Genomic DNA, 21847 nt, shown 5'->3' with positions numbered 1-21847 from the left:
GTGCTGTGTGGTCTAACAGCACATTTCAAAAGCTCTATATGCTTTTTTCCGGTGATTAGTTCCCTTTAAACTTTGAGATTTATTTTGAAAAATTTTTGAATAAAAATTTAAAGTAAAAAAAAAAGTAATGAATGTTTCCTCATCTTTAACCATTATCAGATCTACTACAATTAAAACACTGAAAGAAAATAAAAAAGACCGCAAGAAATTTGACTCTAATACCATGGAAAAGGTAAATATTTTATTTCCTTAACCCCTTCAGGACCAGAGCCCATTTTTTATAACTGACCTGTTTAACTTTATGTGGTTATAGCTCTGGGGTGCTTTAACTTGTCCATGCAATTCTAAGATTTTTTTGTAACACATTGGGGAAGATTTATCAAAGAGTGTAAAATTTACACTGGAGCAAACTTCCCCCAGCAACCAATCACAGCTCCTCTTTCCTTTCACCAGAGCTAGAAACTTAGCTGTGATTGGTTGCTGTGGGCAGTTTGCACCAGTCTAAATTTTACACCCTTTGATAAATCTCCCCCATTGTACTTTAGGGGGCACTCACAGTTAAAACTTTACTTTATTTTATCTTCCTTAAAGCTTGACATAGTATAAGTGCAGGACGAGCATGATGTGGATGCCTGAGCTTCCTAATCAGCAGGGCAGCTGTTTCGCATATCGAGGCTACGCTTCTACAGTTATTTTGCTACATTGTACGAACAGTTATTAGAGTGAGCCCCACCATATGGAAAAATGTATTGCAAGATCCTACACTAGAAATAACCATATGATACTATTCATTTATATATAGTAGTGCTGGTTGCTGTCTCTTCTTTCATTTATACGCATTGTACTTTAGGTTAGTGGTAAATCTTGTCATTTTCGTTATAACTTTCAAAATTTAAATCATCAGTAAGTGAAAGCAAGTTTGCAATATACTTTTTTTTTTTACCTTTTTTGTTGTTCTCATGCTGTAAAACAAAGCTGAACTTACCAGAAATCCAGGTCCACTCTCCTGATGGCAGATTTTCTGCTGGTGCTGGCTGAAAAAAACAGACTAAGCACAGGAATTCCGGCCAGTACAGAGAGTCACAGCTCAATGTGTTCATCAATCACATGACAGCATTCTCTCTGAGAATGCTCAGATGGCCTGGGAAACACAGGACTTCCTGTTTTCTGACTGTTTCCTGTTTTTTGAGAAAAAAAGAGTCAGAAAACAAGAAGTGCTGTATTTTCCATGATAACAAAAAATGATTAATTGCAAACTTGCTTTATATCACATTTACTGTTGATTTAGATTTTGAAAGTTATAACGACAGTGACTCTTTAATATATCCATGTGAACCACATTTGCTCACATTTAATGAAAAAATGACAAAGTTTGCATTTTTCTAAAATAAAATTTTCTGCAGTCACCTTGTGGGTTATATCTAGAGATGAGTGAATATCGAGCATACTTGAGTTCATCCGAACCCGAGCGTTTAGCATTTGAGTAGTGGTGGCTGCTGAAGTTGGATAAAGCTCTAAGGTTGTCTGGAAAACATGGATACAGGCAATCACTATATCCATGTTTTTCAGATAACCTTAGGGCTTTATCCAACTTCAGCAGCCACCGCTAATCAAGTGCCGAACGCTCGGGTTCGGACGAACTCAAGCATGCTCGATATTCACTCATCTCTAGTTATATCATGTAAAACTTTATTGCCTAAGTTTTTACACACGCGGCGATACCAAATATGTGTACTTTTTATTTTTTCCTCTACATTTATCATTTGCATTGGGGAATATGGGTATTATGTGTTAATTTTTATAGTGTTTTGTTTTTTTTACTTTTATGTGTTATTTTACTGTCCCACTAAGGGACTTCACTATCTGACTGTCTGATCAGATAGATAATAATACATTGTAGTGCTGTTCTGCACTGCACTTTATTATCCCCCTTAGACCACTGTATTCTTTATAGGCTGATCAGCTTCTGCCTTAGGCCAGAGCCTGATCAGCTTACGTATTTATGACATTGGAGGCTTCAATGAGGCCTACTTATCTGGACTCTGCAATCAATTCATAGAGCCACGATAGTAAACGGAAGAAGAATTCTCCCTCTGTTCTCCCTAAAGATATTTCAGTCGCACTGACTGGCATGTCCTTATGAGGGAAGGATTAAAGGGATACTGCTATCTATAATTGTGCTCAGCTTGGTGGAAAATAAGAAAAATTATTTAAGCAAGGGTAGTAGGGGGACATTTATCAAAATAATGTATGGATGCCACAGATTCCCCCCTTTTCTGCGGCATACGCCAGCTGTACCCCCTGCTCTTCTGATGGGCGGGCAGGAGGGCGCGGCCAAAACTACATATGCTTCCGAGCAGGTTTAGATTAGTTGCACGATGCCTGCACCAGCTTCCTTACTAGATTTACTAAGGGATATGCGCCTCTTAGTAAATCTCATTGGGAAACTGAGAACGGGGCTTTATTTAAAATTGGCATTCTTGTACACCTTTCTTGAAAAATGTCCCCCTATTTATTTATTTATTTGCTTTGTCTTTCATCAGGCTTGGCACAGTTGTAGTGTATAAAAATTTTTGTTTTAATAGATACTATCATCTACTTTGTCACCACCTTACATCGATTCATATATTTGCCAGTAATTGACTTTTTTTTTCTCACTTGCGCTTCAGCTGGGTGATAAATGAATAATTGGTGGGGAACCTACTGCTGTGACATCATCTAATCACAAATATAGGGGTCCTGAATCCACCATTCGTTCTCAACATCATAGTAATGACAAGGAAGTCCTAAAATAATAGCAGTTGAGCATATATGCTGCCACTTTTTAATTTTTTTTAATCAGATTGGCCAAAACAGTGGCTGAGTTCTAGCCATCACAGGGTTTCCAGTAGTGGTAACCCCATCAATCATAGATTCATAAATAATAAAAATAGAAAAGAAAGAAATAGAAGCTGAAGGATTCAGACAATCTGTACTTACTTGCCAAAACAAAGGGCGACAGCGCTCCATAGCGAGGATCAATGCGAACATCACGCCTGCAGGGGGAGACATAACCAGCGGACGGCAGGAGGGAGCGTGTGGTGTACGCTGAGGTGACGCTGTTAGAAACTTGGGACTGTGCGATGAGCTCCGCCTCAACTCTGCCTCGATCCCAAGTTGGACCTGCGCCCCATGATCCGTGTATTTTGGTGTTGGAGGTGTTTCTGTCGTTTGTACCTACTTGCGGCCCCGTGCCCAACGGCCCGGGGCTTAGAGTATCTGTGCCCTAACCTTGCACCACCCTCTGTCCCTCCTTCTCACCCTCTCCATCATTAGGAATGCCACTGGAACATTTTCTCCTGTCTGAACATTGCACAGGTGCCTTAACAATCCAGCCCATGTGCCGGGCTGACACAGGTGGGGAATAGGAGACAATCTGCCTGGAGCATTCCTAATGATGAGGATGGTGGGGAGGAGGGACAGAGAGGTTGTGCCAGCCAAATGCATACACAATGTAAACCACGGCTGTTGGGCACAGGGCTGCCAGTTTAATAGTTGTTTTTTAGGACAATAACTGCATCACCTGCCAAACGTACCCCAGGACAGATCTTGGATTAAAAGTAGCTATCCGAAGGTACAAGCGGTTTTTGGGGGGAGGGGCAGATTGTGGGTACAGAGTCGCTTTAAACCCACCATTGGTCAAAATAGCCAAAACACCCCTGATTATGGAATCATATGATAAAATGTGTTCCAGTTCATTCTGTCCCTGACTCATCAACACGTGTTTGTTTTTTTCATGGACTATACTTTTTTGTTTCTGTTGTTTGTAATATTTGTTAATGTAAATTTTATTTTTTAAGATGTTAACAAGCTATCCCGTGTTTAACAAGTAAGTGAGATATCGATGGTGCTGTATGTAAGGTGACAATGCTTCTCTGTTATTCCAAAAAGTCTTTCTTATCATCATCATTCACATTAAGATTTACCAACTGATCTTCCAACTCTTTTTTCTCATTGCTATATCTTTCTCGGTAAAAAAATAACTTTGTGGTTGTAAGATTAAAATAAAATCAGAATAATGATATTAGGCGCTCCATTTTTTTTTTTATAAATTCTCCATTTAAAGGGGTATTCCCCCCAAAATTATTTCTGCATTAATACGTTGCCCACCCATAGCTTTCCATCTTTCCAATATAAAGTTATTACGGATTCTGCACAGTTTTGCTGTTATCCAGCTGCATTCACCTCCACGGATTGCATAGAATCATCAGACTTCAGTCCAACCCGACACGCTCCCTGCTCCTGGCCCCCACCCTCCGTGTCGGCATCACGTGTCCTCAGTCCCAGCACAGTAAAGTGACTGAGAACACTGACGGGGTGGCTGCTATTAGAGAGGGAGACAGTGATCAGCGCAGCTAACAGCAGCCACCCGGTCACCCCCAGCCCAGAGCTCACCCGCTGTGTCCAGAGCCTTCCGGTAGCACTCACCCGCAGCACACGGCCCCCCGCCCCACAACCAACCGCCCCCCCATCACTCGTGGCACCCCTCACTCACCCGAGGCATAGCCGCCGCACTCACCCGCGGCACCCCCCCCCCGCGGCAAGCTCCGCCCCATCGCCCGCGGCAAGCTCCGCCCCCATCGCCCGCAACAAGCTCCGCCCCCCAATCGTCCGCCGCTCTGCTACACCGTCCCCCCAACTCAGCTCTGCTACACCGTCCCCCCAACTCAGCTCTGCTACACCGTCCCCCCCAACTCAGCTCTGCTACACCGTCCCCCCCAACTCAGCTCTGCTACACCGTCACCCCCAACTCTGCTCTGCTACACCGTCCCCCCAACTCAGCTCTGCTACACCGTCCCCCCCAACTCAGCTCTGCTACACCGTCCCCCCAAACTCAGCTCTGCTACACCGCCCCCCCAACTCAGCTCTGCTACACCGTCCCCCCCAACTCAGCTCTGCTACACCGTCCCCCCCAACTCAGCTCTGCTACACCATCACCGCCAACTCAGCTCTGCTACGCCGTCACCCCCAACTCTGCTCTGCTACACCGTCACCCCCAACTCAGCTCTGCTACACCGTCACCCCCAACTCAGCTCTGCTATGCTGTCGCCCCCAACACAGCTCTGCTACGCAGTCTCCCCCAACTCAGCTCTGCTACACCGTCATCCCCAACTCAGCTCTGCTACGCGGTCGCCCCAACTCAGCTCTGCTACGCTGTCATCCCCAACTCAGCTCTGCTACATTGTCACCCACAACTCAGCTCTGCTACAACGTCACTTCCAACTCAGCTCTGCTACACCGACACCGCCATCTCAGCTCTGCTACACTGTCATCATCTCCTTCATTGTCTCAGCTCTGCTACTTCACCATCATCAGGCATAAGCATTGCATGATGGGAAATGTAGTTTCCTATCTTGGATATAGATTGGCTTTTAGAAAAACTTGTAACTCAGGAACGGCAGCAGCTAGAAAGGCGGGAGACGGCTCAAAATACTCAGGGGGACTTGGTGAGTAAGGCCAGCTAGGTTTGGGAGCATTTCATTTTTTTAGCTCTTGGGGGGAGTACCCCTTTAAGTCAGTAGGAAATTGCTTTTGCAAAATACAGCCAATTTTGTCACCTTTTAACATATTGTTTTTTTTGCACTCAAAATTACACTTGTGTTTTTTTTTTTTTTTACTGCATGTGAACATAGTAATAGTGAATAAGGGGAGGTTTACACTACAGTGTATCCGTTTAATGGAAAGGGATGCAAAAACTGATGCAATTGTGTGCATCCTCCTGGATCCATTTTTCCATTGTCTTGAATTATAAAAAAAAAATGATCAAAACAGATCTTTTTTTTTCTTTTTAAGTAAACAAAAACATAGTTGACCACGTTTTGTGTACATTAAAAGAAATCATTTATAAACAGATTTGTTAAATACTGCAAAAACTCAGTTTGAACCTACTCTTAGGCTATGTTCACACTACGTATGAGACTGGCTGGGTCACGGAACGGCCGGACTCTGCCCAGATCATCCCGGCCGGCACTTAAGTACCAACCGGGTGATCTTTCCGGCCGCAGGGTTCTAAAGCGGGCGCATCAGCACGCGCCCGCATCAGAACCTTCCACAACACACAATGAAGCAAGCGTCCGGAGCCGCTCACTTCATTGTGTGAACTGACAGGGTTTCCTACGGCCGTTATTTGCGGGTCCGCACGGGATCCCAGCCGGAGCGTATACAATATGTATACGCTCCGGCCGGGATCCCATAGAAATGTAGGCAATGTTCCACACTGCATAAAGTACGGCCGTTGTTGCCGATGGCAACAACGGCTGTACTTTTACGTATTGTGAACATAGCTTCAGACAGGGGCATACCTAGGATTCATGGGGCCCCATAGTAAAAAAAAAAACAGTTTCTCTCCCCTACGCACAACACAAAGTGTACCCTGTGTATATTTCAGTGGTACCTCGGTTCTCAAACTAATTGGTTCAGGAAGGCACTCTGAGAAGCGAGCAGTGTTTTCCCATAGGAAATAATGTAAATGTGTTTAATTGGTTCCAGCACACACCAATAATTACCTAGAATATTCATATATTATATTGTATAATGCCCAGTTTAATCTCTACAGTACAGAACAGAACAGCACTATATACTGTACAGGACATTATACCCAAGAAACATTCAACAAAACCAGCAATTATGGTGCAGTAGTCACCAACTCCCCACCCCCCATTCCAGTAGTGTAAAGTATGGGAGATGGTGGTGCACTGACTGTACTACTACTGTACTCTATATGCACTCCAGAAGTCTTATACAGTACTGTACTGTATGTGGAGCCACACCAGTTCTAAACTTACCAGGTACAACCCACCATCCACACTCAAAAACGTTCAGATACCGAGCAAAGTTTGAATTCAGAACGTTACTTCCAGATAAATTTTTGTTCAAATACCGGGGTATTACTATACTTCAAGACTGGGTGCCCGGAAAGTGTTTGAAAACCAAGCAAGAGTTTGAGAACCAAAGCAATCTTTCTTTGAAAATACTGTTTGAGTTCCGAGCAGTTTGAGAACCAAGGTACCACTGTATATATTTACCAGGTCATGTGGCCAAAAAATAAAATCTCTTGTGGCCAGAGGCAGAATCCTGCCTGCAGCCAAAAGATTGACTGGTAGAGCAGAGAGACAATGGCTGCTTGCTTTGTCAGTCCACTGTATTTAACTACAAAGGTCCATTAGGAGCTGTTATGATTACATACATAGGTGCAGGAGCGGACTACCTTCTGCTTAAGCCCTTATGTACTGCAGTGTGTAAGTGACCCAGTGTTCAAAAGACAAGGAGATATCTGCTTTACTGCTGGTGCACTGATAACCCCTGACCTCTGCAGGAGCCAGTCTATACATCCCATCCAACAGGCAATAAAGGATAATTTATCAGCTCATTAAAACATGTAAATATTGATTTAATGTGCCCAGTATTGCTATATACACAATTAGAAATATGTTTGGTGCTCTTTTGCACTTTAAATTATATGATATATTTTGTTGCTATAAATATCTAGTTCTAATTCATACAACAATACTTGGCACATTTGGCCCAATGACCATTGGCAGAACTGCACAGATACGGTAATACATTGTATAGACACATCTATATAACTTTTAAATGGAATCTGTCAGCACCTTTTCGTCTTCTGAGGTGTTGACATTGTGAGGAAGGTGTGTGTGTGTTACCTTTCTTTTTCTGGTAGCTGCTGTACTTTTTCCATAATCTGTTCTGTAACTTGCGGCACAAGTGTCAAAGAGGAGTCTTGGTGCCGCACTTCGTCCCTCCTCCAACTACCCCCTCCTCCCAGCTTCACCTGAATATTCATTGGGGCCTTCCTGGCGACGTCATCTGACTGCAAAGACCTCGCACACACTTGTCAGTTCACGTATGCGGCCTGGCTCTGTGCGGCGCGCACGCTCCCGACGAACAATTTGCAGACGTGGTATCGCTGAGGGCCAGAGTTGATGCGCACAGTGCGCCTGCGCCGCTCTGATGCTTTACGGCGCATGTGCAAATTGTTCGGCGGGAGCGCACGTACTGCACAGAGCGGGGTGTATGCGCGAACTGACAAGTGTGCATGGGGCCTTTGCCGTCAGATGATGTCGCCAGGAAGGCCGCAGCCAGCCCCCAATGAATATTCAGGTGAAGCTGGGAGGAGGAGATAGTTGGAGGCGGGACGAAGTGCATCACGAACGCAGCACCAAGACTCCTGTTTGGCACTTGTGCCGCAAGTTACAGAACAGATTATGGAAAAATTACAGCAGCTACCAGAAAAAGAAAGGTAATACACACACGAACACACACACACCTTCCTCACAATGTCAGCACCTCAGAAGCTGAAAAGGTGCTGACAGATTCCCTTTGATGTACTTTTAATAGAAAACAAGTTTTTCTTATCCGGAGTTCCCCTTTAAATATTACCCATTTATTGTCATCCCCTATTTGTTTTAGGACGACCATCTATTCAACAGTAATGAGCGCAGAATACCCACATTTGTATCAAACCTGGATAAAGATTGAGGATTAAAAAGGTAAGTCTTCCAGTACTTATCAGCTGCTGTATGTCCTGCAGGAAGCAATGCATTCTTTCCAGTAACCTAAGATGTTTTATCTGGTAATTTTTTACTTTGAAGGTTTATCCATCAATAAACAGGGAGATGAAGCAGCAGCTCATCAATACTTCAGACTACAGATTACACGCTCACTCCGTAGTCCGAGGTAGTAAACTTCATTTTTACCAAACCTATGGTATTAGGGGAAAAATACTATAGGTAGGGTGCTGGGCCTATGGACCCTTTGTCATAGTTGCCTTTTGATGTGGCCTCTGATGGCAGCTGTGCTGAATTGAAAAACATATGTAAACCCTTCTTAAGGCTATGTTCACACTATGTAAGTTTTCGGACGTAGCGTGTTCCGTGAATAAGCGGCCGGAGATTTACGTAGTTTGCGTACAATGAAAAGTATACGATCTACGGCTGCACAGTTCACACTACGCCAAGATCGTACGCGGCACCGTAAAAATTTTAACAGACCATTGTTTGAGGACGAAAATGCCGTAACTTACACCCGTAGCGTTACATGCGGTCCCGTACGTAGTGGTGATTTCTTCATTTTTGTACTTTTCTTTGCCGATCCAAAAGGTTCTGTGGGGTGTCCGGGGCTAGCCGAAGATTTCCAAGTAAAAGACCGCTGTCAGATCGCTACGTAGGGCGCTCGGGAAGCGTAAGTAGACTACGGGCGTAAGTTCGCAGACCGTACGTAGCCGGCCGCAACTTACGTAAAACCCCGGCCGGAGTTTAACACGTATATGTCCGGCCGCGAAAATATGCGGCCGGACATATACATAGTGTGAACATAGCCTAACTGGGTTCACACTACGTATATTTCAGTCAGTATTGTGATCCTCATATTGCAACCAAAACCAGGAGTGGATAAAAACACAGAAAGGATCTGTTCACACACTGTAGAAATTGAGTGGATGGCCGCCATATAACAGTAAATAACTGCCATTATTTCAATATAACAGCCGTTGTTTTAAAATAACAGCAAATATTTGCCATTAAATGGCGGCCATCCACTCAACTTCAACATTGTGGAAACAGAGCCTTTTTGTGTTTTCAATCCACTCCTGGTTTTGGTTGCAATATGAGGACCACAATACTGACTGAAATATACGTAGTGTGAACCCAGCCTAAAGGAGAAGTTCGGCATTTAAGAAAAAAAAAAAAAAATCGACAGCTGGCAGGGGGGGAACATAATAAGCAACAGCTACACAACTACTTACCTGCGAATTGTCATGTGCCCGCAAAAGGTTTGGGACCCGCAACAGAAGGCATTTTCCCCTGGGTTCTGATAACGTCACAACTTGGGGGGAAATGCCTGACCTGGCTGATGGATGCCCCATCAGCCAACCAGTGACTGCAGCGGTGTCCCACCGCAGTCATTGACTGGCTGAGTGGAGTATTCATCAACTGGGCTGTGACGTTGAAGAGCTGGGAGCCCTGGAGTAGGATGTGCAAAGTGCTGGCACTGGGAACGTTAAATATGTGTTCTTTATCATGTTCCCCCCACCTGAACTGTATTTTTGTTTCCTTCATGTTGCTGCCCATGTTTAGACGAACAATTCATTTCATACTTATTATCTATTCAGTCTTCTATCCCCAGTTCTGAGCTGCTGCTTTCTGCTGAAGACACAAAAAAGTATGTGTGAGCTGTTCCCTCTGCCCCCCTCCTCCCCCTTCCCTTCTGAGACGGCTGATGTAAACAAGTGCTTGACTGGCTTTATCTGCAGCATTGTAGCTTCTTTGTAATGCAGTGAGTTGTTTACATTAGCTGTTCCAGAAGAGAGGGAGGGAGGAGGAGTGAAAGACGAAGAGAGAGGCTCACACACAGATTTTTGTGTCTTCAGCAGAAAGCAGCAGCTCAGAACTGGGGGAAGGAGACTGAATAGATAATAACAAGTATGGAATGAATTGTTAGTCTCACCATGGGCAGCAATAAACCAAAAGTTATGTTTGAGTGGAATACCACTTTAGGACTGCTCCACAGATGAATTTTAATGCAAAATTCTCGCATAATTTTCCAAAATGTGTGGATTTTCTGCATACATATACACATAGAAAAATTAGGTAAGTAAAGAAATGTTAGATCATCTGAAGCTAAGTTAATTAATAAATGACTATGACAGGCAGGTTAATCATTCATGAACATACAGGGGAAGAGTCCAAGTGAAACTTCAAATAACAGAAATCCACAAAAGAAAAGTCTAAAGAACCATGAATAATGTGCTGCAGTACGGTCTTACTGTATTTTTAAAGTTTTCCACCCTTATTACTAGGTTAGTTTTTAAGGTAGGGCACAATAAATTAGATACACGAGTGAGGATATAAAAATTGTTTTTTGTACATGTAAATCACTACATGTTACACAACTAATATGTAATAGCTAAACCAATAACCCCTCCAACATAGATAAAGCCAGTGCATATGATACAATTACAGGGAGACTAAACAGGGTTATACTACAGCAAAACAATATAGACCACCAACAAAAACAAAATGCTCTACCCAAAAGATATGTAATAAAATGAATCTTTATTAATCATGAGCAAAAATACCATATTGTAAAAACAATGGATGGATCAGAACAGCTGCTTGCAGACACATGGCCAAAAGAACAAAACGTATAATGTGGTTATGGGACAGAAATGACATAAAGTCTATATATAGATGGTAATAATAAGGTGCCTAACACCAGTAATCCAAATACAGTGATCCCTCAATTTACAATGGCCTCAAGATACAATATTTTCAACATACAATAATACTTTCTGGACCATTGTAACTTGAGACCAGACTCAACATACAGTGCTACAGAAAGTCCAGATCTGCGAAACATGTAAAAAAAAAATAGCTGATCGACCAATGAGAGTGGCTATTTTACTGGTAAAATCCCAGTATTAGTGAAGTATCTGCACTGGTTGGCTGGTTGGTATCTCCTTCCTACAGTACGGTGTGATACTACATGTTCTGTACCTGGGCCAGGATGAGTCGCTCCTTTGGGCACCAGGTGAGAGCGGCTTCATTTTATTTTTCTGGGACCCTGTGTGATCTGTACAGAACCCTGAAAACGCTCCAGTCCTCTAAACAGAAAGAAATTTAGAATCTCTTGTAGATCTTTCTCACAGTTGTATGTAAGGGTTTGCTTTATCCATATTAGTTAGTTGATTATTTTCCTTTAATGTTTAATTTTTTCTCATTTTGGGGGATTTAGAACCAATTTCCAGTTTTCCATAGAGTTTTGGTCTCAACATTCAATGGTTTCAACACACAATGGTTGTCCTGGAACCAATTATTATTGTATGTTGAGGGACCACTGTATTCTACATAACCAGTTGGACTATATGCAATATGAAAACTACATGTGTCGACAATCTAAAAAAATAACAGTATTCCCTACTGGTAAAGCATTACCTAAAGTGCTGGTTCACACTACGCCCATGCGGTATGCCCCAACGTGCGTTTCGGCAACACGCCTTTCTCGAGGGGTGAAAGGCAAGAATGTGCTTTATCTACTGTTAATTTAAATTATGAACGTTATAAAGACAGTGACACTTTAGAGGTGAGGTCTGGGGGGGGGGAGGGGCAAAAAAATTATTTCTGGCCGGAGGTGGGGGAACTTAAAAAATAGATCATATTCACCTGCACAGCGCCACAGACCCCTCGCGGACCTCAGCCGCCTGTCTTCTTAGCTCTTCTACGGCTACATCACAACCCGCCTGACTGATTCCCTGCTTAGTCAGTCAGTGACTGGGTCGGGACACCTCTGCCATTACTGACTGCCTGAGCTGGATAAATTCCACACACTTGTGACGCCGAGTTTCAGCCGAGTCGTGACATACCCGGAACCCAGAAGATGACACCTGGCGGGATATGGGAACCCAGTCATGTGGCACAATGCGGGGACAGGAAAGCTTAGTGTCTTTTTTATTGTCGCCCTACCCCCTGCCCATAATGATTTTTGCCCCCCCCCCTTTGGTCTTCCAGTATATTTCCCTTGAACCTTCTTCCAGCCCGCTTGAAGGCAACCATTTAGCATGATCATGCTGTTATAGCTCCAAGCTGTAACAAATAGATCTCCAACACAACTCCCATACTAAATCTGTGGTGTCTTCATCAGTAAATGTAGCTACTCGAAAAACATCTTTTTTTATTTTCCTGCACACGAGGCAGGGGGAGAGCTGTGAACTAGTCGTGTTTGTGGTGTCTGGGCTGCGACTAGTCATGGCTCTGCCTGTCAGTGTGCTCTACAGATATGATTGACATGCAAAGAGGCAACTAACGTGTCTCTCTGCCAGTCAATCATCCTGGCAGAGCACACAGACAGGCAGAGAGCCGTGATTAGTCACAGCCCGGACACCGCCCACATGACTATCTCACGTCTCTCTCTCTGCCTCCCGTGCCGGAATAAAAGATGTTTTTCCAGTGACTACACTTACTATTGAAGACACCACAGATACAGTATGGGAGCTGTGTAGGAGTTCTATTTGCTGCAGCTGGAAGCTATATATGTGTTTATTTGCAAATGGGACACAAGTCACCCATGGCAAAGAAATCCTGACCTAGATAAGATTTCTAGATATTACATAAACCAATGCTCCATAGTAAATGAGTACTGATCTCTTAGATCGGCACTTGCTTACAGAGCCTTTACATTGCTTGAGCATCAGGTAGGTAGGGCCTCACTAAGGATTGCTGGATCTTTTATGTAACCCTTAGACCACTACAGACAGTGGTCAGAATGAGAATGAAACAGTGGACAGGTAAATTAAACTGTTGAATCGTCAGCTGTTGGCCTCGCATCACTATTACACTATTACACCACTATTACGCGATACGTGGTCGGCCGCCGATGATTTTAGGTCAGGGCCCAAAGAAACGATCAGCCAATAATCGTTTCATCAGCTGATCCTTGTCTCTGTTACACAGAGTGATAATCAGCCGAATTGGGCCGATTTTGCTGATTATCGCTTTGTGTAATAGGGCCCTTAGTCTTTGACGTTAAAGGGGTTATCCAGCGCTACAAAAATATGGCCACTTTCCCCCTACTGTTGTCTCCAGTTCGGGTGGGGTTTTGAAACTCACTTCTATTGAAGTAAATGGAGCTTAATTGCAAACCGCACCTGAACTGGAGACAACAGTAGGGGGAAAAGTGGCCATGTTTTTTGTAGCACTGGATAACCCCTAAAATAAAGACGCAAACACATTACCATCTACATGGGTAAACATGTTCTTGCCAATGTTAGTTAGTGTTGCACAATGCACCGAAATATCGATAATACTATCGATATTTAGGGCAGAAAAACGGTTCGGTACCAGGATTTCCTGGTATCGATACTTTATGTTAAGCTGCATAATAGCGCAGCTTAATATAAAGTACAGCGCAGAGACCACGGCCGGCAGCTAGCTGAGCGCCGGCCGTGTTCTCTGTGTGCCGCCCCCTGGTGTCCCCTCCTCCGCCCGCGCGCTCTCCGCTCCCGGTGGCGCCAACTTCAAATAACCGGCACATAGCGATCGCTAGTGCCGGCTATTTTACAGGGTAGATGCCGCTGTCACAACTGACAGCGGCATTTAACCCCCCCCCCCCAGAGCCACTCCATATGCAGCAGAAGTCTGCTGTATATGGAGCGGCCCCCACTGCTAATGACTGCAGCCCGCGATATTACGGGTGGCAGTTATTTAACTATTCCCCCACCGCGGCTGCGTCCTTCCAGTCCTGCCCCCCACTGTCAGCCCCGGCAGCCACCTCTGCACCGCCAGTCCAGCCCTTCATCCACCCCTCCCCTCCGTCCCCCGGGACCCGCCGCTGCACTTTGCGGTCCCTCACACCGGCCAGTCCCCTCCCAGCATACCTGCTTGTGCACAAGAAGGTATGCTAGGAGTTGTAGTGCACGGAGGTATGCTGGGATCGGGAGGCTGCTGCTGCACAACTACAACTCTCACCATACCTTCTAGTGCACTACAACTCTCAGCATACCTCTTTGCACAAAGGTATGCTGGGGGTTCTAGTGCACAAGAAGATGTTGGGAGTTGCAGTTGTGCAGCAGCAGCCTTCCGACACAACTCCCAGCATATCTCCTTGTCCACTACAACTCCCAGCATACCTCCTTGTGCACTACAACTCCCAGCATATCTTCTTGTGCACAAGGAGGTATGCTGGGGGTTGTAGTGCACAAGAAGGTATGCTGGGAGTTATAACAAACAAGGAAATATGTTGGGAGTTGTAGTTGTGCAGCAGCAGCCTCCCATTACAACAACTCCCAGCATACCTCTTTGTGCATTACAACCCCCAGCATACCTCTTTGTGCACAAGAAGATATGCTGGGAGTTGCAGTTGTGCAGCAGCAGCCTCCTGACACCACAACAACCCCCAGGATACCTCTGTGCACTACAACTCCCAGCATACCTTCTTGTGCACAAAGATGTATGCTGGGAGTTGTTGTGTTGGGAGGCTGCTGCTGCACCACTGTACCTCCCAGCATACCTTCTTGTGTACTACAACCCCACCATACCTCTTTGTGGACAAGGAGGTATGCTGGGAGTTGTAGTGCACAAGAAGGTATGCTGGGAGGTACAAGGGAATTAAAAAGTGTAAAAAAAAAAACCTAGGGAAATCCTACTGTGCTGATCCAGGGGAAGGCGAAAACCCCTATGAGGCAGATGACAATTAAAAAAATTTCAGAATAAAAGTTCTAATAACTTTCCCTTTTATTCATGTCAAAAAATAAACATTTGGCATCATTGCATGCGGAATTGTCCGAACCATTAAAAGTAACAAAAAAAGCGATCAAAAAGTCACATAAATAAAAATGTGGTGCATGGGGGCATCATACCCACAGTCTGGGTGAGGGGGGGGGGGATGTCATTATATTTGTATTTTAAGTGCTTTTTTTCAAAAGTATCGAAATGGTATTGAGTATCGGAAAAAAAAAGATGGTATCGGTATCGAACTCAAAATTCTGGTATCATGACAACTGATGTCATCATTTTACCTTATTTCAGCTGGTGGAAGAAAAGTAAAACCTGTCAGAGGAGAATAATTTCACTTCATCTTGAGATCGAGGTTCTTTCCTGTTGGCGCTCTTTAAATGATTGGAAACCCTTCTGTATAAATACAGGCAACAATATATGTGTGTTCAATCACGTCACCTATACAATGGGAACCACATAATCATAAAATAGGTGGTGGCTCCCTAAACCACTATATACAGAAACATGTATGTATAGCTTAACATGTAAAGTTGAGTGGTAAGTAGAGATAAGCGCAACTCGAGCATGTTAGAGTCTGATTGTTCGCCATTTGATTACCAGAGGCTGAAGAGGAGTGGGAATCCGGGTAAATATGGATACAGCCATGAAAAACAGATACGAGCATGCTTTAGTTGTGCTCATCTCTAATGGTAAGTAAGGTCTATTCCTAATGTCTATTTTCACAAATATTAAACTCCTATCCCAGAAATAGAGATACCAACCAACCTGGGAATGGGTCCCCAACACATATTTTCGCATTTATTCATAAATCCAGCACTTCTTTGTCTGTCAAAGTGACAGTCCTAAAAATTTATTACAGCTCCTAGCTAGAGTATATTTCTACTATAGTTTACGCCACTTGATGGTTCATTCCCTTTGTTGTGAAGTCCCACCCACTTTTTTAAAAAAATTCTGTTATGCTGTTCTACACATGTGCTGCATGGATTCACGCTCCAATCTGGTGCACATAGATACCTTTCACTAAAACTGTGCAAAATAAACTTTATTGCTCCATGTGGTAAGTGTTAATAGTCATAGCGTTTCTCCTGCATAATGTACGTGTCACTATCTGGATATCATGTCAATTACTCTCCTGTTATACACCATTTTGATTATATTGTACATGATCTTTTCTGTGCGTTAGAAGTAAAATTTACTATTCCCATAAAGTCTGAATGCTGGTTCTTCTGCTGCAAACTGACACCATCTGCAGCAATGTGTGTTGGTATCTTTCTTATACTGAGCTTGGTAAACATTAGACAGGACATGGCAGCATAACACCATATTACAAAGCAACATCACACATAAAACAAGGCAGTGCAATGTCAGTAATACAAAGTAACAAAACTGTGGTGACAACCAACCGTTTCAGTATAACAGGACCCTGTACTTGGACACTGCACATGTTTGTGTTTTACTGCTACTTGAACTTACACTTAGTACACTTTGCACTCATGGTAGCCAGTGTTCATGCCTGGAGCCTTTAAAGTGAACCTGTGCCCTGGGCTGGTTTAATAGATTGTCTTCTTCAAGGTGGTGACACCTATAGTTATAAAAAATGAATTGGGTAAGGCAGTGAAAGTGTGACAAGTATTATCAGAGCTGGATCTTAAAGCGACTCTGTACCCACAATCTGCCCCCCCCCCCCCCCCCCAAAAAAAAAAAAACGCTTGTACCTTCGTTTAGCTGCTTTTAATCCAAGAGCTGTCCTGGGGTCAGTTCGGCAGGTAATGCAGTTATTGTCCTAAAAAACAACTTTTAAACTTGCAGCCCTGTGCCAAACTGCGGCCTAGAGCATGGGTCTCCAAACTAGGGCCCTCCAGCTGTTGCAAAACTACATTTCCCATCATGCCTGGACAGCCAAATCCAAAGCTTTAGCTGTCCAGGCATGATGGAAGTTGCGGTTTTGCAACAGCAGGAGGGCCGCAGTTTGGAGACCCAAGGCCTAGAGCAGGGGTACTCAACAACTTTTAGTGAAGGTCCACTTCCCGGGGTCTATTGTCAGGTGAAGGTCCGAGCTGAACAACTGTAGGAAACGTGTTTTGTTACTTTTCACAAACGTTCAACTATTTATATACAGAATTGCTGCTTATTAGCGGGAAAACTGGCATTTTTTCTCTCTCACCAGCCCTTTGATATTAGGTACAAAAGGTACCTCGTATTAGGTATTAGGTACCTCGTTCCCCGCTGCGGCTGTCCTCTTCTCCTGTCGGCCCGGCCCCCGGCTAATACGCGCTCTCTGGGGACATCCCGGGGATTCCCCAGCAGAGCGCGCACCAGTGACCTCAGTGTATGCTGCCGGCCTCAACTTCCCGGAAGTTCAGGCCGGCGGCGTACACTGAGGTCTGTGGTGCGCGCTCTGCTGGGGAGTTCCCGGGACTTCCCCAGAGAGCGCGTATCATCCAGGGGCCGGGCCGACACTGCCCCCAGCCCCACAGGCGTACTGCAACCTAAGGACAGTACGCCTATAGGGCGGGAGGCAGTGCAGTGGGGAGCAGGACCTCCTAACCGCCCCGGGACGGACCGGATCCGGGGCGGTTAGGTCTGACCAGGGGTGCGGACAGCTGGCATCCGCGGTCTGGACCGCGGTCTGCCAGTTGAGTCCCCCTGGTATATACAGTGAGTACAGGAGGCTGTTGTAAGTATATTCAGTGAGTAAACAGGAAGCTGTTGTCAGTATATACATTGAGAATGAGTACACAGGGAGCTGCTGTCAGTATATACAGTGGGTACACAGGGAGCTGCTGTCAGTATATACAGTGACTACACAGGGAGCTGCTGTCAGTATATACAGTGAGTACACAAGAAGCTTCTGTCAGTATATACAGTGAGTACACAGGGAGCTGCTGTCAGTATATACAGTGAGTACAGGGAGATGCTGTCAGTATATACCGTGAGTATACAAGAAGCTGCTGTCAGTATATACAGTGAGTACACAGGGAGCTGCTGTCAGTATATACAGTGAGTACACAAGAAGCTGCTGTCAGTATATACAATGAGTACACAGGGAGCTGCTGTCAGTATATACAGTGAGTACACAAGAAGCTGCTGTCAGTATATACAGTGAGTACACAGGGAGCTGCTGTATATACAGTGAGTACACAGGGAGCTGCTGTATATACAGTGAGTACAGGGAGCTGCTGTCAGTATATACAGTGAGTACACAGGGAGCTGCTGTATATACAGTGAGTACACAGGGAGCTGCTGTATATACAGTGAGTACAGGGAGCTGCTGTCAGTATATACAGTGAGTACACAGGGAGCTGCTGTCAGTATATACAGTGAGTACAGGGAGCTGCTGTCAGTATATACAGTGAGTACACAAGAAGCTGCTGTCAGTATATACAATGAGTACACAGGGAGCTGCTGTCAGTATATACAGTGAGTACACAGGGAGCTGCTGTCAGTATATACAGTGAGTACACAGGGAGCTGCTGTCAGTATATACAGTGAGTACACAGGGAGCTGCTGTCAGTATATACAGTGAGTACACAAGAAGCTGCTGTCAGTATATACAGTGAGTACACAGGGAGCTGCTGTATATACAGTGAGTACACAGGGAGCTGCTGTATATACAGTGAGTACAGGGAGCTGCTGTCAGTATATACAGTGAGTACACAGGGAGCTGCTGTATATACAGTGAGTACACAGGGAGCTGCTGTATATACAGTGAGTACAGGGAGCTGCTGTCAGTATATACAGTGAGTACACAGGGAGCTGCTGTCAGTATATACAGTGAGTACAGGGAGCTGCTGTCAGTATATACAGTGAGTACACAGGGAGCTGCTGTCAGTATATACAGTGAGTACACATAAGTGAACTATTTTACTATAAAGTGACCAACCCCTTTAAAAATTAAATGCCCGTACTCCGCTAGTGGGTGATATGTGACCCCCAACTCCCTCCTTACTCCATGAAGGCAGGCAGATGAGTAGGTAGTTGAAGGGGCATAAGTAGTGGGCGGTGGTTTTTGCAGTGATAGAGGGCAGGGGGCAATGGCTGTGATTCCTTTGTCCCTCAAAACGTAAATGAAGTAAAAGTTATGTGTAAGAAGAAGCCAAAAGTGTCAGGGAGGCATTGCAATCATTCAAGTCCTCAATGAATCTTCTTCGGTCCATTGTCGGTCCTTTCGGACATATATCCTGGTGGGTGTCATCCTGGTGGGTGTCATTGAGGGTGGTTGAATGATACAAGCTCCGCCTTCCTAGCACTCTATTTGAGTGGGTCATCTTGGTATTTATATCCCCACAGGAGCTTGTGACTATACATTGGGGAGAGACCCGGGGCCATTTCCCCTTGAACGAGTCCATTAAAAAAGACTGGCCAAAAAATCATGGCCACACTCTTTCCCGGTCTTAATAGTCACTTCCTGAGCATAAACTCTCACCCAAGGAGGCGCATTAACAGCATTTCTGCCACCACCAGCTGCCTCCTCATTTGCATACGGCCCTCTGGCTGGCTCCTCATTTGCATACGGCACTCTGGCTGAAGCCTCAGCCTGTGCTTGTCTGTGGCAGTTGACAACTGTTGCTTAGGGACGCTCAGGTCCTGGGTTCTAATCCCGCATGGGCAAGAAGTGTGGATGCTCTCCCTGTGTGGGTGTGCGCGGGGCGGGCCTGCTTTTCCTGCCACAATCCAAACATACAGCCAGCAGGGGGATTGGGAATTTACACATTCAACCCTAGAAGGGGACAGGGAGCTGCAGTCAGTATATACAGTGAGTACACAGGTGGCTGCTGTCAGTATATACTGTGCGAACACTGGGAGCTGGTGTCGGTATATACAAAGACTACACAGGGAGCTGCTGTCAGTATATACAGTGAGTACACAAGAAGCTTCTGTCAGCATATACAGTGAGTACACAGGGAGCTGCTGTCAGTATATACAGTGATTACAGGGAGCTGCTGTCAGTATATACCGTGAGTATACAGGGAGCTGTTGTCAGTATATACAGTGAGTACACATGGAGCTGCTATCAGTATATACATTGAGAATGAGTACACAGGAAGCTGCTGTCAGTATATACAGAGAGTACACAGGGAGCTGCTGTCAGTATATACAGTGGGTACACAGGGAGCTGCAATCAGTATATACAGTGACTACACATGTAGCTTCTGTAAGTATATACAGTGAGTACACAGGGAGCTGCTGTCAGTATATACAGTGAGTACACATGGAGCTGCTGTCAGTATATACAGTGAGTACACAAGAAGCTGCTGTCAGTATATACAGTGAGTACACAGGGAGCTGCTGTCAGTATATACAGTGAGTACACAAGAAGCTGCTGTCAGTATATACAGTGAGTACACAGGGAGCTACTGTCAGTATATACAGTGAGTACGCAAGAAGCTGCTGTCAGTATATACAGTGAGTACAAAGGGAGCTGCTGTCAGAATATACAGTGAGTACATTGGGAACTGCCGTCAGTATATACAGTGTGTACACTGGGAGCTGCTGTCAGTTTATACAGTGAGTACACAGGGAGCTGCTGTCAGTATATACAGTGAGTACAGGGAGCTGCTCTCAGTATATACAGTGAGTACACAGGGAGCTGCTGTCAGTATATACCGTGAGTATACAGGGAGCTGCTGTCAGTATACACAGTGAGTACACAGGGAGCTGCTGTCAGTATATACAGTAAGTACAAAAGAAGCTGCTGTCAGTATATACAGTGAGTACACAGGGAGCTGCTGTCAGTATATACAGTGAGTACACAAGAAGCTGCTGTCAGTATATACAGTGAGTTCATTGGGAACTGCCGTCAGTATATACAGTGTGTACACTGGGAGCTGCTGTCAGTTTATACAGTGAGTACACATGGAGCTGCTGTCAGTAAATACAATGAGTACACAGGGAGCTGCTGTCAGTATATATAGAGAGTACAGGGAGCTGCTGTCAGTATATACAGTGAGTACACAGGGAGCTGCTGTCAGCATATACAGTGAGTATACAGGAAGCTGCTGTCAGTATATACAGTGAGTACACAGGGAGCTGCTGTCAGTATATACAGTGAGTATACAGGAAGCTGCTGTCAATATATACAGTGAGTACACAGGGAGCTGCTGTCAGTATATAAAGTGAGTACAGGGAGCTGCTGTCAGTATATACAGTGAGTACACAGGGAGCTGCTGTCAGTATATACAGTGTGTACACTGGGAGCTGCTGTCAGTATATACAGTGAGTACAGGGAGCTGCTGTCAGTATATACAGTGAGTACACAGGGAGCTGCTGTCAGTATATACAGTGAGTATACAGGAAGCTGCTGTCAGTATATACAGTGAGTACACAGGGAGCTGCTGTCAGTATATACAGTGAGTACACAAGAAGCTTCTGTAAGTGTATACAGTGAGTACACAGGGAGCTGCTGTCAGTATATACAGTGAGTACAGGGAGCTGCTGTCAGTATATACCGTGAGTATACAGGGAGCTGTTGTCAGTATATACAGTGAGTACACAGGGAGCTGCTCTCAGTATATACAGTGAGTACACAGGAAGCTGCTGTCAGTATATACAGTGAGTACAGG

The 21847-nt window shown here is 44.7% G+C and overlaps 1 protein-coding gene across 2 annotated transcripts in view; it reads left to right on the top strand.

The window, feature by feature from the left end:
- The window catches only part of LOC138796981 (N-acylethanolamine-hydrolyzing acid amidase-like), a 44343-nt gene extending 27878 nt beyond the window's left edge, over positions 1-16465 (top strand). Inside the window, exons 6-9 of one of the 2 annotated variants that reach the window (XM_069976739.1) lie at positions 160-232; positions 3840-3868; positions 8467-8546; positions 15576-16465. In XM_069976739.1, coding sequence (XP_069832840.1) covers positions 160-232; positions 3840-3868; positions 8467-8542 — 178 coding nt within the window. In that variant the 3' untranslated portion in view covers positions 8543-8546; positions 15576-16465. Of the gene's footprint in view, positions 1-159; positions 233-3839; positions 3869-8466; positions 8547-15575 lie in introns of those variants that run through there. The other variant, XM_069976740.1, reaches the window with a different exon arrangement.
- The last annotated feature ends 5382 nt before the right edge of the window (positions 16466-21847 follow it).

This window comes from Dendropsophus ebraccatus, chromosome 7 (assembly GCF_027789765.1).
Source record: "Dendropsophus ebraccatus isolate aDenEbr1 chromosome 7, aDenEbr1.pat, whole genome shotgun sequence".
Taxonomy (NCBI): Eukaryota; Metazoa; Chordata; class Amphibia; order Anura; family Hylidae; genus Dendropsophus; species Dendropsophus ebraccatus.
This window is presented reverse-complemented; position numbering and strand designations above follow the sequence as displayed.